This window comes from Abramis brama (genome assembly GCF_963993115.1).
Source record: "Abramis brama genome assembly, chromosome: 20".
Classification (NCBI taxonomy): Eukaryota; Metazoa; Chordata; class Actinopteri; order Cypriniformes; family Leuciscidae; genus Abramis; species Abramis brama.
The window spans coordinates 20,848,774-20,868,380 of record NC_139982.1 but is presented as its reverse complement, the minus strand read 5'-3'; the positions used below and the strand labels follow the sequence as shown (position 1 = coordinate 20,868,380).

Genomic DNA, 19,607 nt, shown 5'->3' with positions numbered 1-19,607 from the left:
TAATAAAACAAACAATATGGAAATAAAAAAAGATGTAAAAAAAATATATATACAAATATTTTAAAAAATAATAAAACATAATGTAATAAATAATAAAAATATTACAATTTAAATACAATACAATGGAAAATAATTAATGGGAATTACCTAATAAAATATGTTTTATACAAACCATATGGAATTGGATTGCTCTCTTAAACCAACAGGTATGCTTGTGTTTTACAACAAATGTGTGTCTATGTAATTATTCAGTTATGGATTTTTCTTTCCAGGGCATTTGCATCTTCTTTTTCCACTGTATTCTCAATAAAGACGTGAGGAGGAACCTGAAAAGTGTCTTTACAGGGAAAAAAATGCCAGCTGAAGATCCCAGTACAACACGGGCTACTTTACTCACAGTCAGTTTGACACATACAAAAAAAAAAAAAGTTAATTAAAAAAGTAACAATTCACATACAGGCACAATTTATTTAGCGATGAAACGTTTACAGTGAATCTGTTCTTCTGTCGTTCCAGCGTTCTCTGAATGGTGACGTCTACATGGAGGATGGAGGTCTGTACCGGACCACCATCGGAGAGTCCTCTGTATCTCTAGAGAACTCTGTTAGATCAGGCAAGAGTCACAGCAGCAGCTACCTCGCGTCCACACTCAGGTAATACACCACAAGTGAATCATGATATGGGTTAACACTTCACAATATGGTTTCATTTGTTGTTTCATTTTAAAAATGCTTATGTGAAAGATCTCCACACCTCCTCCTTAACCTCTTAAAACACGAATAATGTATCCTTTGAACTTCTGCAGACCATAGTGTTTCTCTGATATACGAATCGGTTTTCTGCAACATGCCCTAAATATATCGGGAATTATGAACTCATATGAAATCAATGACGTATTTGCCTGCAGCTGTGCTGGCAGCTGTTTCACTAACATATTTGCACCAATTATTACCTGTTATATTGTGCGTAAACGTCTCAAAGGAGCATTCGGTTTTTAGGTCACTCCACTGAAAATTTTTAGATGAAACTAAGTACATTATGACTATCAATGGGGCCACTTTAGCCATATTTATGACTCAGATTTTTGTTTACCATAACCACTGACAGAGCCCTTCAGTATTGTAAATGGTGTCCTAATTCACAGCACAGGGTCATGTGTTACATGGATCACATATTGGATCTAATGTGTATTGATTCATCTCTCAAACGCACATTCTACTTACTACAAAATGTACTGGTAAACATATGACATTTTCAGAGAACATTTTATTAGCTAGTGAATGAAACAATTCTGGTTGTCATAGTTGTCATATTGCTATATTGGCAGCTGCTGCATTTATGAAAATTTCACTATCAACTTACTGTCTTTAAATAACGTAAGTGTGACTCCGCAACAAACTCTTAATAATTAATTCATAGTTTTAATGTTGTTTTCACACAGGGAGAAGAAACACAGCATATCGTCTAATGGTGGAAAAGTGGGACATGATGGAGACTTGTCACTCTTTTTCCATAAGAGTAAAAAGGCAGAAGGTGAGGGAAGATACACTTAAAAACACAACATACACAGACCACTGAAGGGTCCACTGGTGTCATAACTTTTGTTCCATAGGAAAATTCAAGAACTTTATTAAGCAGCCATATGCTAAAAGCTTATCTGTTAGTTAGTAGTCTCTAGGAGAGCATTAGCAGAAAACAAACAAACAATGAATTATGGGTAAACTAGTGCACTTCTGTGATCAGAGGCTAATTCTTCTGTTGTTTCTATACAGACTCAGATTCGGACAGTGAGCTCTCACTGGATGAACACAGCAGCTCCTACGCTTCCTCCCACTCCTCGGACAGTGAGGATGAGGCCAGGCACTCCAAGACCAAGTGGAATAACGAGAGAACGCCCATCCACAGCATTCCTAAAGGTGCCTGCGACCTCTTCTCTGACCTCTGACCTGCTCTTTTACATGGTTTATTCAAGCAAACACTAAAAAGATTTAGATATATAGTTGTCAGTAACCAGAAGATATTCATTCCTGACATAAAATATCTAAAATTCATTTTAAATGAATGGATGTTAGATAACTGTACCCATGTTGTTCTGCAGTTGATGCTGTGTCTGGTCATGGGAAGCAGTACTGGCCCGTGGAGCCGCCCACAGCCAGTGAAAGTGAGGATACGAGGGGTACTGAGAAACTGCGGGTGGAAACTAAAGTGAATGTGGAACTTCATCAAGGGAATAAACTAAACCAAAATGGAGATGTGTCTCAAAGTGAGAGTCCACCCAGTCAGCCAAACAGCAACCAGCTACCCAGAAGAGGTGAGCGACAACACATGTATACATATATTTTATATTTATTTATATTTTTCATTTAAAACAAGAGAATTAAACCATTTTAGTACTTTAAATGTAAAAAACAATCAATTTTCTTCATGCTTACAGAAGATTGTATTTTATATATTTGATAATATTAAAATAATATTTAATAGATAACAGGCAATGTATAATATAATAATTATATTATATTATATTATATTATATTATATTATATTATATTATATTATATTATATTATATTATATTATATTATATTATATTATTGCTTCACTTTTATTAGGCATTTTAAAGAACAAGATCACATATCCACCCCCACTGACGGACAAGAACATGAAGAACCGCTTGAGGGAGAAGCTCAGCGACTACAACCCACCCCAGATCCCCCGTAAGACTCCATCGGTGGGGTCAAACGAGGGCGTTCGCTCAGGAACCGAGGCCAACAGCATCGTCATCAAGCCACCTCCATTACCTCGCCAGCCTGCGCTGAACGGGATCGCTGTGGACCTCGGCACCAGCCACATCTCCCTGGCGGACCAAGACTCCCATTCCGAGTGAGTTGGATGTCAAATGCTGATCATTCGAATTTATTTGGTCACGTTCTGAATGTAACACCACTCTGTGTTTCTCTTGTTAGTGGCAGCAATGAAACTTCAATCTGAGTCTTCACCGTGAAGGACGATGAATGAACTGGAAGGGTTTTGAAGAATCAGTGACTTTCTCCCTACTAGTATTAAAGCACAACATGGACCTGCTCTGAAGTTGTTTTTAGTATTTTCTAAAGGTTCGATTAATACAAATGGAGTCTGGGCGTTTTGTATCCCAGCATTCCAAAGCACTACGTTGCCCAAGTTCTGCTGGATGGGGACAGAAGGTTTTCGTCGAAATGGATAAAGTTGATCTGGAGCTACTAAAATAAAGACTTTGATATTAATAAGCATTTGTACAGTTTATTCCAGAATTCATCAGTCATAAACAGATGACTTATGGTGTGTAAGTAATTTTATAGTTACATTTTGTATTTTAGATGTGTAATAGGGTTGTTTGTAAAATTGTAAATTAGGGTTTCATTGCGATGCCAATACTGGATATTTATGTTTGACTTGTTTACTGTGGTATTTTTACAGCACTGTTTTGAATGTTTATATTGTTTTTTTATATATATTGTGCATTTTTAAGAACTAGCAGTTGTAGCTTAATTTGTAAATTTGTTGAGATTTTCTTTCCCCCCCAGTTTCTTATGAATTATTAGTATGAAAATGTCCATCATACACATTGTCTGTCATTGGATCTCTGTATTGGGTTCAATGGGCAGTTGTGTTTTTACACTGATTACCTCTGACAGTATTTTACAGCTTATGTTCAGCATGTCTTAATGTCTCTGCCAGTGCTGTACATAGAAAAACAGTATTTTATTATGTTTGCTCTGCATCTAAATTACCAACAGAGAATCAAAGGATTCCTAAAGTGCCTGTCATCTATAATCTCTGCCAAACCTCTTTATGTAAATAATATATAGATGGAGAAATTCAGGGACTATTATTTTTATTTTTTTTAACTCATGTTAAATTTCAATCTATGTGAAAGTGATGTCAGGTCAGTAACTATGTAATCTGTAATAGTTTAGAAGCATTTATTGATCGGTTGTCCTTAACTGAACAAACATTATCATCACATTAAATGTGTATCCATGAAATACCTCCATTACTTGTCAAAGCTCGTAGACATTAGATTCCAGCATGTAAAATAAGGTATTTATATTTGTACTATTCGCACTGATAATACATTTTAATATTGTAAATAAATGAATTTAAAAAATTGAAGTAAAACTCTTTTATTTTATTTCTGCTATTATGACATTTCCTTCAATCTCCACTACAGTTAAAAATTTGGGGGTCAGTATTTTTTAAAAAGAAATTATTACTTTTATTCAGCAAAGATGCATTAAATTGATCAAAAGTGACAATAAAGGCATTTATGATGTTACAAAAGATTTATATTTAAAATAAATTGTTCATTTGAATGTTCTATTTATCAAAGAATCCTAAAAAATGTATCGTGGTTTTCACAAAAATATTAAGCAGCACAACTGTTTTCAACACTGATAGTAATTTTTTAGAAATAAATGTTTCTTGAGCAGCAAATCAGCATATTAGAATCATTTCTGAAGGATCATGTGACATTGAAGACTGGAGTAATGATGCTGAAAATCAGCTTTGCATCACAGGAATAAATTACATTTAGAAATATATTTGGAAAGTTCTTGATCTAAAAAATATTGTAATATTTAAATTTTACTGTTTTCCAATGTAACACCTCAAAAAACAAAACAAAAAAAACAATGATGATTCTCATTGTAGGCTACCGTTTGATAGTTTTGATAGTAGCCTATTGTGTGATGAAGACTAAAATAAGTTATATATAAAATATGCAATATGTAAAGAAAATGTAATGTGTGATTACTGTTTTTTGCGTCAAGGTTCTACTGTTCAAATGTAAACACAATGAATTGTCGTTGAGCGCCACCTAGTGGACACACAATCATCCAGCGATAAAGACTAACTTGAACTGTAGTACAAACACCCCCAAAACGAGTCAAACCAGACCTGTTACATATCTGTCTAGACTTATATTCAAGTCAAAACAAGTCCACTTAATAAAAATACAGAAAACCTATACACCATCGCGTTTGTTTTCACCCTCGTATGCGTATATGACGCATAAACTTTAAGCATGGATTGACAGAGTTATGGGATTAATGTCCACCTCACTTGCTGAGACACAGAAGTCCCTCTGTTGTTGCCTTATTTCAAATATTTTAAATACAGATACTAATTTAAGAACGCTAACCTAATTCACGAAAAAGAATTATTGCCTGATAAGAGGCGACTGTCAATTATCGGCCCCTTTAAGAGCTTCTGTCGCTGTCATTGACGAAATTTCCTGGTGTGAAGTGAGTCTTGCTGGATATCAACAACAGATTGAAAGATACCCCAAATGATGATTTGCAGTTCGCATGCGATTCTAATCCGCAATAACGCTGCAAATAACATCTGACAGATAATGGAGTCGCACTGGTAGATCAATGTGTCTGCTTGGGCATTTTACGCAGGATTTCTCATCGAGCTGGTAGCAGGTGGCGACGGAGCGGGGCGAAGCTCGAATATTCATGCCTTCCTGTTAATGAAACTTAATTACGGATTCCGTGCAAGGTGGGTACGAAACTTTCTAACCCCTTTCTGGTTTTTAATCCCACTGCGGGCGGGGCGCGTGCTACAATGTGTCGGACTGATGAAGCTTTTGTTACATTGTTGCGTGCGAATTCGAAACCTCAAACTCATTACAGCGCGCGCGACTCGCGAGCGAATGTGCCACATTGTTTGTAGTTTTGTGCAGCGCAGCACGCTTTCTGGACATGTCTATTTCACGCTATTAATTCATATATTATATGGCTTAATGTGACAACCATTCCTTACAGCCAAGACGAGGTAAGAAAACGATTTTAAATTTTGTGCACGCACACGAAAGCCGCCATTCTATACACGGCATCGATCTATACGATGTTCCATAGTGACGAAAGGCTTTTTTAGGTCAAGGCATTAGTCGGCAATCTATTGATGGTGTAACTGTGTCAACCCTCGATGTTTTATTGATGAGATCCAACTTGAACTACACGGGGAGGTGATGAAGATGCAGAATGCTTGGGATAGGCTAAAGCAAGCATTGTGTTAACAAGATGCTTTTTATTATTTAACAGGGGATTTCAATGAACGAGGAAGCATGTAAAAAGGCGCTAAACATTGCTGACAGATACAGTAATAGGCTGCGGAGGTTCTGACAATAGGGGCGGGTGGTGTTTGGAGACAGTATGGGGGAATGGAGATTGCCACAATGCCAGTAAATGAGGCTGTAAAGGGAGCACAGAGGAGCAGCCTGACCGCTGAACTCATCTTCAGAGTCGGGAGAGTGAAAGGGGAGTCGCCCAGTGGCGTCAGTACTGAGAAAATAGTTTTGGTAGTCATGGTGTTTACCTATGATGTAATTCTAATGGGTGTTAATATAGAATTACAATATAATGGCGTCTTGAATGGAATACAACAGTCATGGAACGTTGTTTTCTTTTATAACCCATTTTGTCATGTATTGTACATTCCCAGCTATCAGGAAACGTTCACAAAATGTTGGCTAATGTTCTGGCAAGAACGTTTGGGTGGGCGTTTGTTGGGACTACAACTCGAATTGTTCGGGACTACAACGCGCTTTTTCCTGATCTTGTGAAGTCACAATGTCACTCATTTAAATAATCCTGCCCACGTAATAGCAAAAAAGGGTGCGAGGCCTAGTCGAGCTGCTAGTGATGTAGTACTTCAGTCCGGTCTTGAGACCGATTTCTGCTTTCTCGGACTCGTCTCGGACTTGTTCCTTCAAAGACTTGGTCTTGACTAGGACTCGACCCTTCAAAGACTCAGTCTTGACTCGGACTCGCCATAGGCGGTCTCGTCCCCAACACTAGTCCACTAGAATACATACCACTAGAAAATTAGTCCATATTAAGGTGTTAAGACTGCTCCTCTAAACAATTCCCAATCTAGCTTAGCCTGTAGGCCTAACTGTTGATTATTAACTGGGGTGATATTAAATCATGAATATGAAAACTGACATGTTTTTATGGTCTTGGTCTCGACTCCTAAAGACTCGGTCTCGACTTGGACTCGGAATCGACTGTATTTGAAAACCAACGGACTTGGTCTCGACTCGGTCTTGACCTTTCAAAGACTCGGTCTTGACTCAGACTCGGCATAGGCGGTCTCGTCCCCATCACTACGAGCTGCACTAGAGAAGATGAAGAACCCCTGCATTAGTAGCGTTTTGTTGCCATGTTGAAGAGACACTGTTTTTTTTCCACCCCGGTTCCAAAACCCCTTTGTTTGGCCTTCCTAAGGCGGACGAATTAAAAACATTTATTTTTAACACTGTTCCTGACTATTTTAACCCCAACGTTTATCTGTGTGCTGCACATTTTACGGAGAACAGCTTCCAGAACCTATGAGTACAATGCCAGCTATACACACAAAAGCTTTTCATGAAAGATGGAGCAGTTACCACTTTGTCGGGACAATCGGTTTATGAATCGCAACCTGTAAGTATGTTTTAATATTTGTTTGAAAACGCCCCCTGTACCCTCATTCACCATTCCCTACGTTACTTCACTAACATAGTTTACTTAAAGGAGTGAATGAAAGTGAGTGAATTTGGAGTGCGCCGTAAGGCCTGCCACTTTTGCATAGTTTGTGTTTGCTGTTTAATAATTATTTTTGTCACTTAGCAAACTGGCAGCTCCAGTAGTAATGTAAAGATTTATCTTGAACTTTCACTGAAACTAGCTCGTCGAGCTAAATGTAAAGCTTTATAGCTTAATTAAACAATTTAATAGTCAATTAAAAAGGAATTTATACCTGTCATTGATTAATCGCATCTAACATAAGTTTTTGTTTACGTGATGTATGTGTGTATATATAGTATTATAGGCTATTTATATTATATATATGTGTGTGCGTGTATGTGCGCAGTATACACACACAGAGACATATATGTAAATATACTGTATATACACACACATTATATAAACAAACTTTTCTGTTAGATGTGAATAATTGCGATTAATCGATTTGACAGCACTAATAACTATGATGTTACGCTGCACCCACATTGGACCAGCGGTTTGGGAAATGGATGGCAGATTCAGCTGCAGACGCCATCTTCTGCCACATGGGAATTCATTTGGCATGACCCTTGCGGTGCATTGAGTATTCTCTAGCTGTTGAGCGTACATCTGTTGTGCACTCGTTTTTGTAGTGCATTGTGGGTTTGAATGAGTGCATTCAATAACGTCTACTATGGTTTCGGACACCACTACAAATGGCTGTCTCCTCAAAAAGTGCCCTATTTAAGGGTAAAGGGGGTGATTTCGGACACAACCACAGACTTCACTTGTTTCATTACTGGATGAATCAGCATTTTTGAACGAATCTCTTTAACGGTCACTTTTCGCCACCTACTGGTGTAACAATGTAATTGATTCAGTCTTTATTTGAAGCGTCATTACTTTCAAAAGGTGATTTACTGTATTTTGATTGCTACCACATACATCAGTGTTTATATCCGAACTATAAGCTTTTATCCCAGTACTTCTGTGTCAATTTGAATTATTGTAACAGAAATGATGATACTGTGTGGTTAAAGTACCCTGGAAATCCAGACCACTACAATCTAATCTTTTAAATCTAAAAGATTAATGGTCTGGCGTCGACTAATGAAAATCGGCCAGCTCGAGGGGCGGCACCAAGCATGCATTTGAAAATCTCACTGCACGCAATTGGATAACACTACGACCAATCACAACAATAAACCTCATATGCTTAGCTACCAGCGGAGCTAACTGGTAGATTATACTCTTACCGTATCCGGTCGGCAAAACAGCAAAAACGTCCTTCTTGCAAAGGAACGATTCGAGCGGCGTCTTCTGTTCCTGTTTTAGATAAAAAGCCAAGTCTAACTCGTTCATTGTAGCGGCCAAAGCCATTTCAAACAACTGGTATTCATCCATAGCCATCTTGCAATGTTTACTAATGACTTCGACGTCACAGCGCTGTCGTCATCTGTTTAGCTCGCCTCTGGCTCGCCTATATCAGATAACCCGATGTGATTGGTGCAGCTCAGATCGAGGGGCATATTTAATGAGCATCATTACTCGACACCAGAGTAACTCGCTGAGCAAATTCAACTTGTGCTCTCGTGAGAACTCTGGATTACCAGGGTAGTTGAAAAGACTGTTTGTGATGCTTTTTCATACCTATACATGACAGCTGCTCTGTCTGGGTCAGCGGCAGCGCCAACGCAGATCTGAATGTTCACTGTGATCGAACTTGTCAAAGGTTTAATAGACACAGGCGAATCACTGTCATTAAGGAATAAGATCGTGTGGGTGTTTGAATCAAGATCGCAACCTTTTAACGATAAATCGTTTTAACGATTAATCTTAATATGATTTTAGATTCTGGTTCTTGGCAAACTTTTCTTTTGGTATCTTAATTTTTAAGGCCTTATGTTTTAAACCCATAGATATAGGGATCTCAATGCAGCTCCATGTCCAAATTGTTGATTATTACCCATTTTCAATTGTCAAAAACCAAACGTGGGTCACTTTTCTCAGGTGAAAATTGTCATTTTGTAGTGACAGAGTAGTGAATAACAACAACAACAACAAAAAAATACTCATACTTGACATTTAATATTTTGCCTTTAATCTCTGTTATATTTATCATAAAACTGATTTGTTTTTAACAATATAAAACATTTGAGCTGGGGAATTTTCAGAAATTTGGGTGATTTGACTTTTCAAGATATGTTGCACCAGGTGTCATTTTTAGGAAAAGTGTTCATTTTAAAGAAATTATTTTCTTATACTATGAAACATAAGAGAGAAAAAGAAGGTTTACTTTAGGCCTGATGTACTCTTTCACAAGCAAAACTTTTATAGAAAGAGGCTATGATTAGTTGTCACACCCTGTCATAATCTCTCATAAAATGCTGCGTTCTAATGAGTTTAAACATTGTAAATCTGACAAATGGGTGATAAATACCATCCGCAGATATGTTTCCGTTTCCCTCATGAGAGCTGCTTGAAACGTCTGCTTAATGTAAAAAAAAAAAAAAAAGTCCCTTTCTAATTCACAGGAAGCCAAAGTCAGTCTGCTTAAGAACAAGACGACTGGTGTTAAACCTCAGTACTATCATTATCATGTACAGCATGTTGTCTGAGCTCTGGAAGTGAAATTAGAACTGGGTTGGAGGTTTTGAGTGTCTAGGCACGCATACGATCGCTTTGTTCCCAGGCCTGCTTTGTTTGCTGTAAGGTCAACTAACTGCAGGGAATGCAGAGTTTGGAACACCAATAGTGTTATTTTGTGCCCCACTCTGGGCCTTTGGTTCCTGGAGAGTTTTTTTTGTATAAATAATCCAGTCACATGTTGCAAAGCTGTGTTAGTGTTTTAACCTCAGCATTCTCAGGGAATGTTTGTAGATGCACAAAGACGTTTAAGACGTTGCCTGAGGAAGAGCACAGTAGTTAATGAACTGCTTCTTTCCATGAGTTTAACAGCCGAATGTCCTGTTTCCATTAGGTAGTTATTGGCACATATTAAGATTAAAGATCAAAAATTAATATTATGTCATTAATTACTCACCCTCATGTCGTTCTAAACCTGTATGACTACACTCTTCAGTGGAACACAAAAGGAAACATTTTGAATAATGTGCTGGTTGCTTTTTTTCTATACAGTTACAATCAATGTGAGTGAGGCTTTCAAGCTTTGAAAAGGATGCAAAAGCCCCATAAAGTAAAAAAAAAAAAGAAAAAAGAAAAAAAAGTGGGTTTTAAAATGCTTTATTCTGAGACCATGGTAGTTTTGTGTGAGGAACTGTGCTGTTATTAACTAAAACAATTAAAAATGATTTTCTGTAATTAAATTAAAACTTAATCTTGTTTTATTTCAGTTAAATGTCAAGGCAATAGTTAATATTTGTTTGTTTCAATTTTTAAGTTGAATTACTAAAAAGGCTTAAACTAATATAAAATAGTTTTATAATAATTTTAATTTATAGTTATTTATATAAAAATGTTAAAGCTACTGTAAATAGAAATATTTGCAAAAAACGATTTAATATGTCAAAATCACACTAAAATTATGAAAACTGAAAATATATTAAAATGACACTGAGGAATAGTACATTGTTATATAGTGCTGCACCTGTGTTAAAATTCTAGACTATACCAATAAGCCAATAATTGTTTTCATTCATCATTCACCTTCATCATTTTGTCTAAATTAATAAAAAATAAAACATTAATTTTTAGATGCTACAAGTGAATTTAGGCATCACAACATTATAATACACTGTATAAAAGATTGCAATTTGTGTTTTTAAAGATTATTTTTAGTTTTAAAGTACCATAATCTAACGCTCACTAAAAGTTAGTGGAAATGAGCATTCACGAAAGAATACAGATTCGAGTCAAGTCTTTTCAATGAATCAGTCAATTCAGTTCACAAATCCTGTCTATATGATTCGTTTACAAATCAGAAGTCATACAGATTTTATCACGGCATGGAGGTGAGTAACTTTTACTTATCACTTTTAGATAGATTTGAAATGTCTGGTTTTCCTCACACTTCAAACTGGACAAGGGTCTCACTATGGGCCAAAACAGCCATGAGGATCATGGGGCCTCTACCTCTGACCCACATACTGTACAGAACAGGGTGCTGGGCCACACTAGTCCCACATCAGCTGATCTCTTTGAGATTGTAGCAATTTCTCACAGCGAGATCAAGCGTCCCAGTTCACAGACCTCAATACCCAGTCCAGAGAGACTATTATTGTGTAAGCGAATGACTGTCAGTTGCACATTATTCCTGAGCTAAGAATGGCTGGCTTTGTCTTACTCCGCTTCTGGATTTCACTTGGACAATAATATGAAGAATGTTTCTTAATTAATGAGTGTAAGTATTCATATCGTGGTACTTTCCATATTCAGTATGTGCACTGAACATATGAAAAGCCAGAGCTTGGTCTAAATGAGAATGATATTTATCAAGATAGTATTGTGCAATTGTACATTTCTTCATCTCTGCACGGTTTCATGTCAACACAATGACTTAGAAGCTGCTTTTGTCCCTACAGGGTTGACAGCCGCCATGTTAAGATAAAGACACAGATCTCTGTGTTGAACATGCTAAAGCGTCTGGATAAGATAAGGTTCAGAGGACCGAAGCGAGATGAGTTCCTGGACCTTGCCGAGTCCCCCAACGCATCTGATAGCGAATGTAATGACGACGTCCCAGTAAAACAGCGGAGCTCTATCAAAGACACAGAAGAGCAGCGAGACCCTGTAAGTGACGTTCCTTCATATGTGGGAATATCAAGGGAGCATCTGTCAGAAAGTGCTGAAGATTTCTTTTCTTTTTTTAAAGTTGAGTGTTTTGTCTATGTAGAAAAATGTAGAGATGCGATAAGATTGTGAATAAGCCATTTTGAAATGGTGTAGACCTCTATTTTGAAGATTTCATAACACCAGTCATAGAAAACCATTCAGTTCAAACCCCCCCCCAACAAAAAAAATTCTATTTTAATTTCTTTATACCCATTCCATTTTTTAAATTATTAATTGATGCATGTTATTAAAAAATGGATTCTTGATCTTTAATCACTTAGGCTGTGCATGCAGTATTGGCTGTTTTCTCACCTTTTTTTTTTTTTTTGTTATTGAAAGGAAGTGTATTTTACATGTCATCGCTGTTGGACGGAAACCTTGTAACACAATTTTTTTTAAACAATTATGGCTTTATACTTGGCCTGACACTTTCATGTGGCATTTAAATTATTAACATTTTACCAAAATCAAGCGCAAATGGAGTTACATGGTTGTTGACCAGCGAATTTCAGAGAATTTTGCGTGTTTTGTCCGTCATTGAAATGGCCGCATCTAAGGCAGTAAGTGCATCTCATTGCGTTTTCATCAACTTACGATTTATAAAGTTTATTGTAGTGGTAAATTTCTTTCTGTTATTGGGCCAAAATCTCATGTTATAAAAGATGAAGTGCTTCGCACAGGCTATTTTAAGAACCACTGTGCTAGACTGAGACACTCTTTTCCGCTCCTCAAATACATAAAACATTAGTCTTTACATATGTAATGTTTCCTGAGTAAACGCTGTACTTCTTCAAAGAACCAGTTCTTTATTTACCCTTGCTTTACAAACAAGCAGAGACTGTTCAAACTGCATGCGGCACTTCATTTAAGATTGAGGCAGGTGAAGTTATGAGGCTTTACTGACCGGTTTAGTCACAAGCTCTTTTTAATACTTTTTATTGGTTAAATATTTTCAAAAACCCGCAGATAGACATAAAGGGTGATCAATAGTAATGAGTTATGAAAAAACAAACAAATTACGGAGTATAGAAATATAAAGTTTCCACCCAACAATATTCATCTCAGCGACACTCTCAGCAGTGTGTGTGGAGTCGGGTTATTCACTAACCGTTTTTTTACTGGGGTTTATGTAGAAATGTGTTGGCTCAATGTCTTTAACTGAATATTAAACAAATTTATGAACAGATACTTGTAGAATAGCATTATTAATAATAGTTATAAAAAAGTGTTCCCCGTCACTTGCTTCCAGCCTGTATTTAATTCCTGTTCTTTGCATTGCATGAAGAGGCAGACAGCCTGATTCCCAAAGGACTTTCAGCCCAAACATCCATTTGCTTCACTGTATTTCTTTCTGTATAAATGACCTCTTCCTGTTGTTGCAGCCGAGAGCTCCCTCCATCGTTCACACCCAGACTTCCAAATACTCCTAGTCTTAAAAAAAATCTCAAGAGTTTCTTTGTCAAGATGGTATCTCAAGATACTCAAGCCGCAGTATCTTTTCCTGTGGACGTTTGTTTCTAATGCCCTCAGTGTTCAGCACTGACCTTTGATGTCTTGCTTGAAATTTTACAAGAAAAGAACTGATCGGAAACCACGTTTTGAGAAAATGATGTTATTAAGGGCTTTCGTATAGGGCGGCCTTGTCAAAGCACGTTTTCTAAGAAATTGCATTTGCTGCTTCTAATTTGATAAGCGCTGGAAAGCTCACCTACGAGAGCTGCTGTGTCTCTGCAAGCTTATGAGCTGGTCACCATGGTTACAGCTGCCACACTGGCGTCCGGTTGGTGACTAGAGCCTGGTTATGCTGAACTTCTATGAAGATGATACTGTAACGTCTCTGGCAGGCTGGAGTACAAATCTGTGAAATGTCTTTTACTGGACTCCTAATGGACAATCATTTATTAGACCATAACGTGGCCATATAAAAAAACATTTTTAATGCACTGATCAGTTTGGAGATTTTGGGCCATTTGGCTTTTCATAACATGTTGATTCAGACTAGTATTGCTGTCATTGCATGAGCTTCTCATAATTTCTCTTACTGATTTTCTCCAGGCTGGTTCAGGGACTCTCACCATGTCTGCTGCTCTCAACCAGGACTACAAAATGTGCGATTCAGACCGACTCAACGAGGTCAAAGGTCACCTGGAGATAGCCTTACTGGAAAAGCACTTTCTTCGTGAGTAACCCAGAAAAATTCTTGTAGCATCTCTGTTTTACATGGTTACATCGTTTTAAATTATCATCACTGCTCCCCTGATACACATCCTATTCTGTTGCTGATTTTGCAGTTCTTTTCTGAGGGATTTCATGCTTTTATAATGGCCCCATTTTTAAGCCATTGTGCTTCTGTTCTAAAACCTTGCAAGTTGTATCGCTGCGTACTGTCTGCATAGTCAGCAGTTTAAGGCAGCTGTCATGGAACTGGTTGCATTGACAGTTGACTCATCGAAAGTGAAAGCGGTGAACAGTGATCCTAATATGACTAGCGCCCACTTTCAGCAAGTCAGTTAGGACTGTACATTACCTAATTAATATTCATGAGCCAGGCTGTGATTTATAATATAATATAATATAGCTTGCTTACCTAGGACCACACTTTTAATACATGGAAATGCTTTATCTAATTAATATTGATGAGCCAGGCTGATTCATATTTAATAAAAATGTAATACTTGTATGCAGTCTTTGCAACGTTTGTTATAATTATAAATATTTAAAGATTATAACTTATTAAAGTATATTATTGTTATAAATATTTACTCTTAATAAAAGTATAATATTTGAATATTCATATTTCTAATATACATTTAATTGTAAATTATAATAAAATACAAGTGTTTGTAATCAACATTTCATTCAACACAGGTCATTGTGGATTATTATTTTTTTTTTTCACTGAGCTTGTTGCAGTGCATTTAGGGATTGCATACTTACAACCACACCTATGATGCCTTGAAATGCTTTTGGAATAGGGCTATTATATATATTTTTTTACATATTCTCAGATGCTTTAAAATGTAGTTTTAACTTGGATATCCAGAATTTGTTAGAAACGTCTCTTCAGGAAAAAGTGATTTGTCCTCCCAGGCCTCCAGATCTGCAGTATATCTCAAGCTAAATGGGTGATGTGTCACTGTGTCTGTGGATTTATCACCCCGAGCAGTGGAGTGAGATCATTCTCATTAGGACGGGAGCTGCCTGAACCTTACAGCGATAAACCCACCATGTATACTGCTGATCCATCTCACCTCTACCACTTTTCAATTAGTGAAACTTTCAGAAGCAGAGATTAGCCCTCCACTGGGGTTCGCACGCACGCACGCACGCACGCATACAACAGACATTTTCTGGAGTAGTATCATCTTTTTCTTTATCTTTAGATTTTTCTAGCATGTTGAGGCATTAAAATATCTTGGTTCCCATATGATAATTCAGGTTTCCATTCATTATATTGGCTTAAACAGAACGTTAGTTGTGTATTACGAGATTGGTAGTGTCTGGTCTATTTTTAGACCCTGCTTTTGTATTTGTATGTATGCGAGTGCATACGAATTGCCCTCGAGCACTGCAGTACTGGAAAGCAGCAAAAGGTCAGACCTGGGCGGCCAAACTGCTGCTGCCCAAAAAAGCAGACCGGACTTATTAATAGTTTGTTACACAACAGAGGCCTCTCCGCTCTAAAAAGAAAGAAAGAGAGAGAGACCTAATGGCTTTGACTTAAAATCTGTGAATGATGATGATGCTGCTGCTGCAAGGTTATATGCGGTGAGGTCAAAGATTTGGATGCTCTTTTTGTGACTCTTCACATCTGGACTGTTCTGTAGATTAGTGGGTTGTGACCCAGAAATGGGATCTAATTTAGCTGTATGGGATCTAATTTAACTGTATAATATAAAATAAGAAATACAAAATGTATGTGTGTATGTATGTATGTATGTCAAATATATGATAAATCAGTGCATTACATTGCAGTGTAGTAGTACTGTTAACATTTATGACTGTGAAATTAATAAGTCCAAAGAGCTATTGGCCAGTTTACTTGATTAGTCTTGTGATTGTTGGTAAATGCCAGGGGCCGGTAACAAATGGTCATAAGATCATAAGACAGATCTTCATACTTCCCAACCCTCATCTCACTGTTCTTGGATCAAATGACATGACCTCTTTGGAAGCTGCAGCTGTCAGTTTTACAACAGAGTTGTGCTGACTGCTAGTGACTCCTTGCTCAGTCAGAACATGCACCATGTCAACATGAAAGACCTTCATTGCTAATGTTTGTTGAAACTTTCAAACATATCATACATCCTCAATCATTTTATTTGAATAACTTTCTGGAGGAAAACGGTGCTCTAGCTTAACATGAGTAGTTCACAAATACATTACATCAGATTACTCTATGATGAGCTAGCATTGGTCCATGGTTTTGTGTAGCCTTTACCATTGTGTTAATGGTCTTTTTGGCAGAGACAGGCATGGCTGATTGTGTGAACTATGTGAAAGGATGCTGTCAGTCAGAAAGGCTTTCATATGCTTAATTGCTTTGGTGTAAATGGGCCATTAGATGCTATCTTTTTTTTTTTTTCTATCTTTTTTTTTTTCTCCAGTAAGTTGGCGTGAGCTGAGGCTGAAGTTTGTATTTCAGAGAGGGCAGTGAGACAGCACCGCTTCAGTGACGGACAGTGGGCCAAGATTCAATCTGGCAAACTCATTGAACATGTCCTTATCAAGCCATAAAAATGTTGTTTACATTTTCAAGTTCCTTCCGCATTGTTACTGCCTGAGCAATGTACTGATTGCTTATGGGTTAATTATGTAATTATCATTTAATTATTAACATTTTAAAAATCTGAGTTTAAATAATTAATAAATAATGATAAAATTGTGTGTGTGTATATATCTCACACACACTTTTTAAATATATTTTAACATTCTATTTGGTGCTACTAGTGGCGCAGAAATGATACCTTCACCTTCAGCCCGAGTGTAAAAGTAACCAAAGTACATTGTGACTAAGCAACTCAATGTTTAAACGCTACACTAGGTTCTATTACATTTCCTTGTTGACTAATGGGTTATTGGTTTACAGTTAGTTACATTACGTTTACAGTAAGTGCCATTTGAGTTCAGGGTCTCATCTGTGCAGTGCAACATTGCAACACAAATATTGGTCTAAGACTTAAGTGCTTGTAGCATGGCAAAGATTAATATCTGCTTACAAGATTATTTCTGCCACAATTTCACTGTAACCGTAAGCGAGGTTGAGTTTGCATACCAGAACGTGAAAAAAGCTCACACAATAGCACAAATCTAGCAAATGTTCCCAAAAGGATTATTCATGTAAAGCTCCTAAACATTTGCTTTGCACAACATGTTACAGGAGATTAGGATATCTGTAAGTATTCTTTGGTTTGTTCTTATTCTTTATTATTATTAATAGTAATATGATTTATTATTATGATTATTGATATTATTTATACTTTTGTACAACAAGATCTAGATTTGCTTGCCTAGGCACTCCGAACACGCTGTAAAGTGAAGAATAGCATCATGGCTATAAATATTAATTCCGATCCATTGTTTTATCACAGTGAAACAGCTTGCTCAGTCCCTCCGTCCACTAGCTCCGGGTTTAGCGACGGCCCCTATAGTCTGCACTGATCATCTGGATTCAGATGTCTTCTCTTTTGGCGCACCTGCCCTTGAGCCAGCGGCAGGGGGTCTTTATCATGACTATAGCGCCTCTGTGGGAGACTCAGGAACTGCTGAATTATAGATGAAGATGGGCTTGTGTTCCAGGCAACCTTGAAGCAGGCATTGTGTGCAATAGAGGGCAGGTGGAAAAACGACTCGATTAGGGCTGTTGTGCTGGTGCATGAGTCCAGAGGCAAAAAGTTTTCAGAAAACATGCTCTTTGTCAGAACTGTGATTAATTTATTTTCGTTTTGTTAGATCAAGGACGATCCGTCTCTGCCAGCAGCTACATGTTTGTTTGACTCGAGAATCATCAAGTTCTCTGAAATTGAGGATGAAGTGTCTCGAATCTTCCTCTGGTTCCTCTGCCGAGTGTCCTGTCCTGTGAGAGAGCTTAATTTAGTGTCATCTTTGAGATTTAGGATGACTAGGATCCTGTCATCCTAACCCTCTGGAACAAGTTCAATTCAGCTATAAAGCAGCTCTACAGAAGACAATAGTGTCATTATTCAGCTCAGTTCAAGTTTTGTTCTCATCCGATAGTATCAGTGCGGGTCAAATCAATATTACAGAATATTAAGTGTCCCCAACTAAGCAAGCCAATAGAAATCAAACTCCATCAGGTGATTAGAAATGGAGAAAACAAACCATGGGAGAAACCAGGCTCAGTCGGGGAGGCAGTTCTCCTCTTGCCTAGATGGACATTTAGCCAGTCATTATTGCAAAATAAACCTTAAGAGAGTGATACAAGATCCTGATCATGCTGTCAGGGTTATTTTACAACAACGACCAGCTGACTCTTTGTATCGCGTATATTTGACATCTGTGGCCAAAGAGACCTCAAGCTTGCTGATGGTCTCCGAGTTCGTTTCCTGAAGTCAACAGCAATCTCCTCAGTCCTTCAATCATGCAGTTGAACTGTTTTCTTTGTGTATTGCTCACAGAGGAGGAGTTGAGGAAGCTCCGAGAGGAGATAAATGTCGACACCCTGAAGCAGGAGCTGGAGAAAGAGAAATTGAAAAGAGTCGATCTCGAGCAGAAAATGAATGAAATTCTCAGATCCAGGTATGGGAGGTGATGCTTTTCCACAGTATAGAAGTTTCCCACAACAACATTTGACACGTCTATAGTATATAACTTAATAAATAAATGTTCCATTTTAGTTATTTCTATATTTATTTGTTGTTAATACTTTCTAAACAATAAGTGTGCTTGGTTCAGACTAGAAGATTCACCACCTCCACCTCCACCTCCAAAGCCACCAGTCACTTCAGTCAATGGAACAGGTAAAGCTTAGTTTGTTCTCCTTCTAGATCTATAGAGATCTTGAGACCCACTTACTTATGCATTCAAATGGAAATTGATATCTCTAATAGCAATACATCATCATAATCACTTTTGCCTGTTGCTGTTTCGACTCTAAGGGTGCATTCATTGTAATTATTGATTTTTCTTTATTTTTCAACACTCTTTATCTCTTTTATTCTCTAATAGAGTACTTTTTCTGTAGCACTGAGGCTGTTAGGTAGTTGCTGTCGAATAATGGTTCACACTTAGATTTTTTTTTTCTGCATTTGATCTTGTTTTATGCATT

At 37.4% G+C, this 19,607-nt stretch overlaps 2 protein-coding genes across 6 annotated transcripts in view; both read left to right on the top strand.

Moving 5' to 3' along the window:
* Positions 1 to 4,243, top strand: part of celsr1b (cadherin EGF LAG seven-pass G-type receptor 1b) — a 48,944-nt gene extending 44,701 nt beyond the window's left edge. Inside the window, exons 29-35 of the mRNA XM_084094250.1 lie at positions 273 to 398; positions 517 to 653; positions 1,442 to 1,533; positions 1,773 to 1,916; positions 2,099 to 2,311; positions 2,609 to 2,879; positions 2,963 to 4,243. Of these exons, the coding sequence (XP_083950376.1) occupies positions 273 to 398; positions 517 to 653; positions 1,442 to 1,533; positions 1,773 to 1,916; positions 2,099 to 2,311; positions 2,609 to 2,879; positions 2,963 to 2,987 (1,008 nt within the window). The 3' untranslated portion in view covers positions 2,988 to 4,243. The remainder of the gene's footprint in view (positions 1 to 272; positions 399 to 516; positions 654 to 1,441; positions 1,534 to 1,772; positions 1,917 to 2,098; positions 2,312 to 2,608; positions 2,880 to 2,962) is intronic.
* Positions 4,244 to 5,028: 785 nt separating this feature from the next.
* The window catches only part of gramd4b (GRAM domain containing 4b), a 28,145-nt gene continuing 13,566 nt past the window's right edge, over positions 5,029 to 19,607 (top strand). For 2 of the 5 annotated variants that reach the window (XM_084094135.1, XM_084094134.1), the window contains exons 1-5: positions 5,596 to 5,813; positions 12,070 to 12,277; positions 14,375 to 14,498; positions 18,958 to 19,078; positions 19,235 to 19,299. In XM_084094135.1, coding sequence (XP_083950261.1) covers positions 12,119 to 12,277; positions 14,375 to 14,498; positions 18,958 to 19,078; positions 19,235 to 19,299 — 469 coding nt within the window. In that variant the 5' untranslated portion in view covers positions 5,596 to 5,813; positions 12,070 to 12,118. Of the gene's footprint in view, positions 5,538 to 5,595; positions 5,814 to 12,069; positions 12,278 to 14,374; positions 14,499 to 18,957; positions 19,079 to 19,234; positions 19,300 to 19,607 lie in introns of those variants that run through there. The other 3 variants (XM_084094132.1, XM_084094131.1, XM_084094133.1) reach the window with 3 other exon arrangements.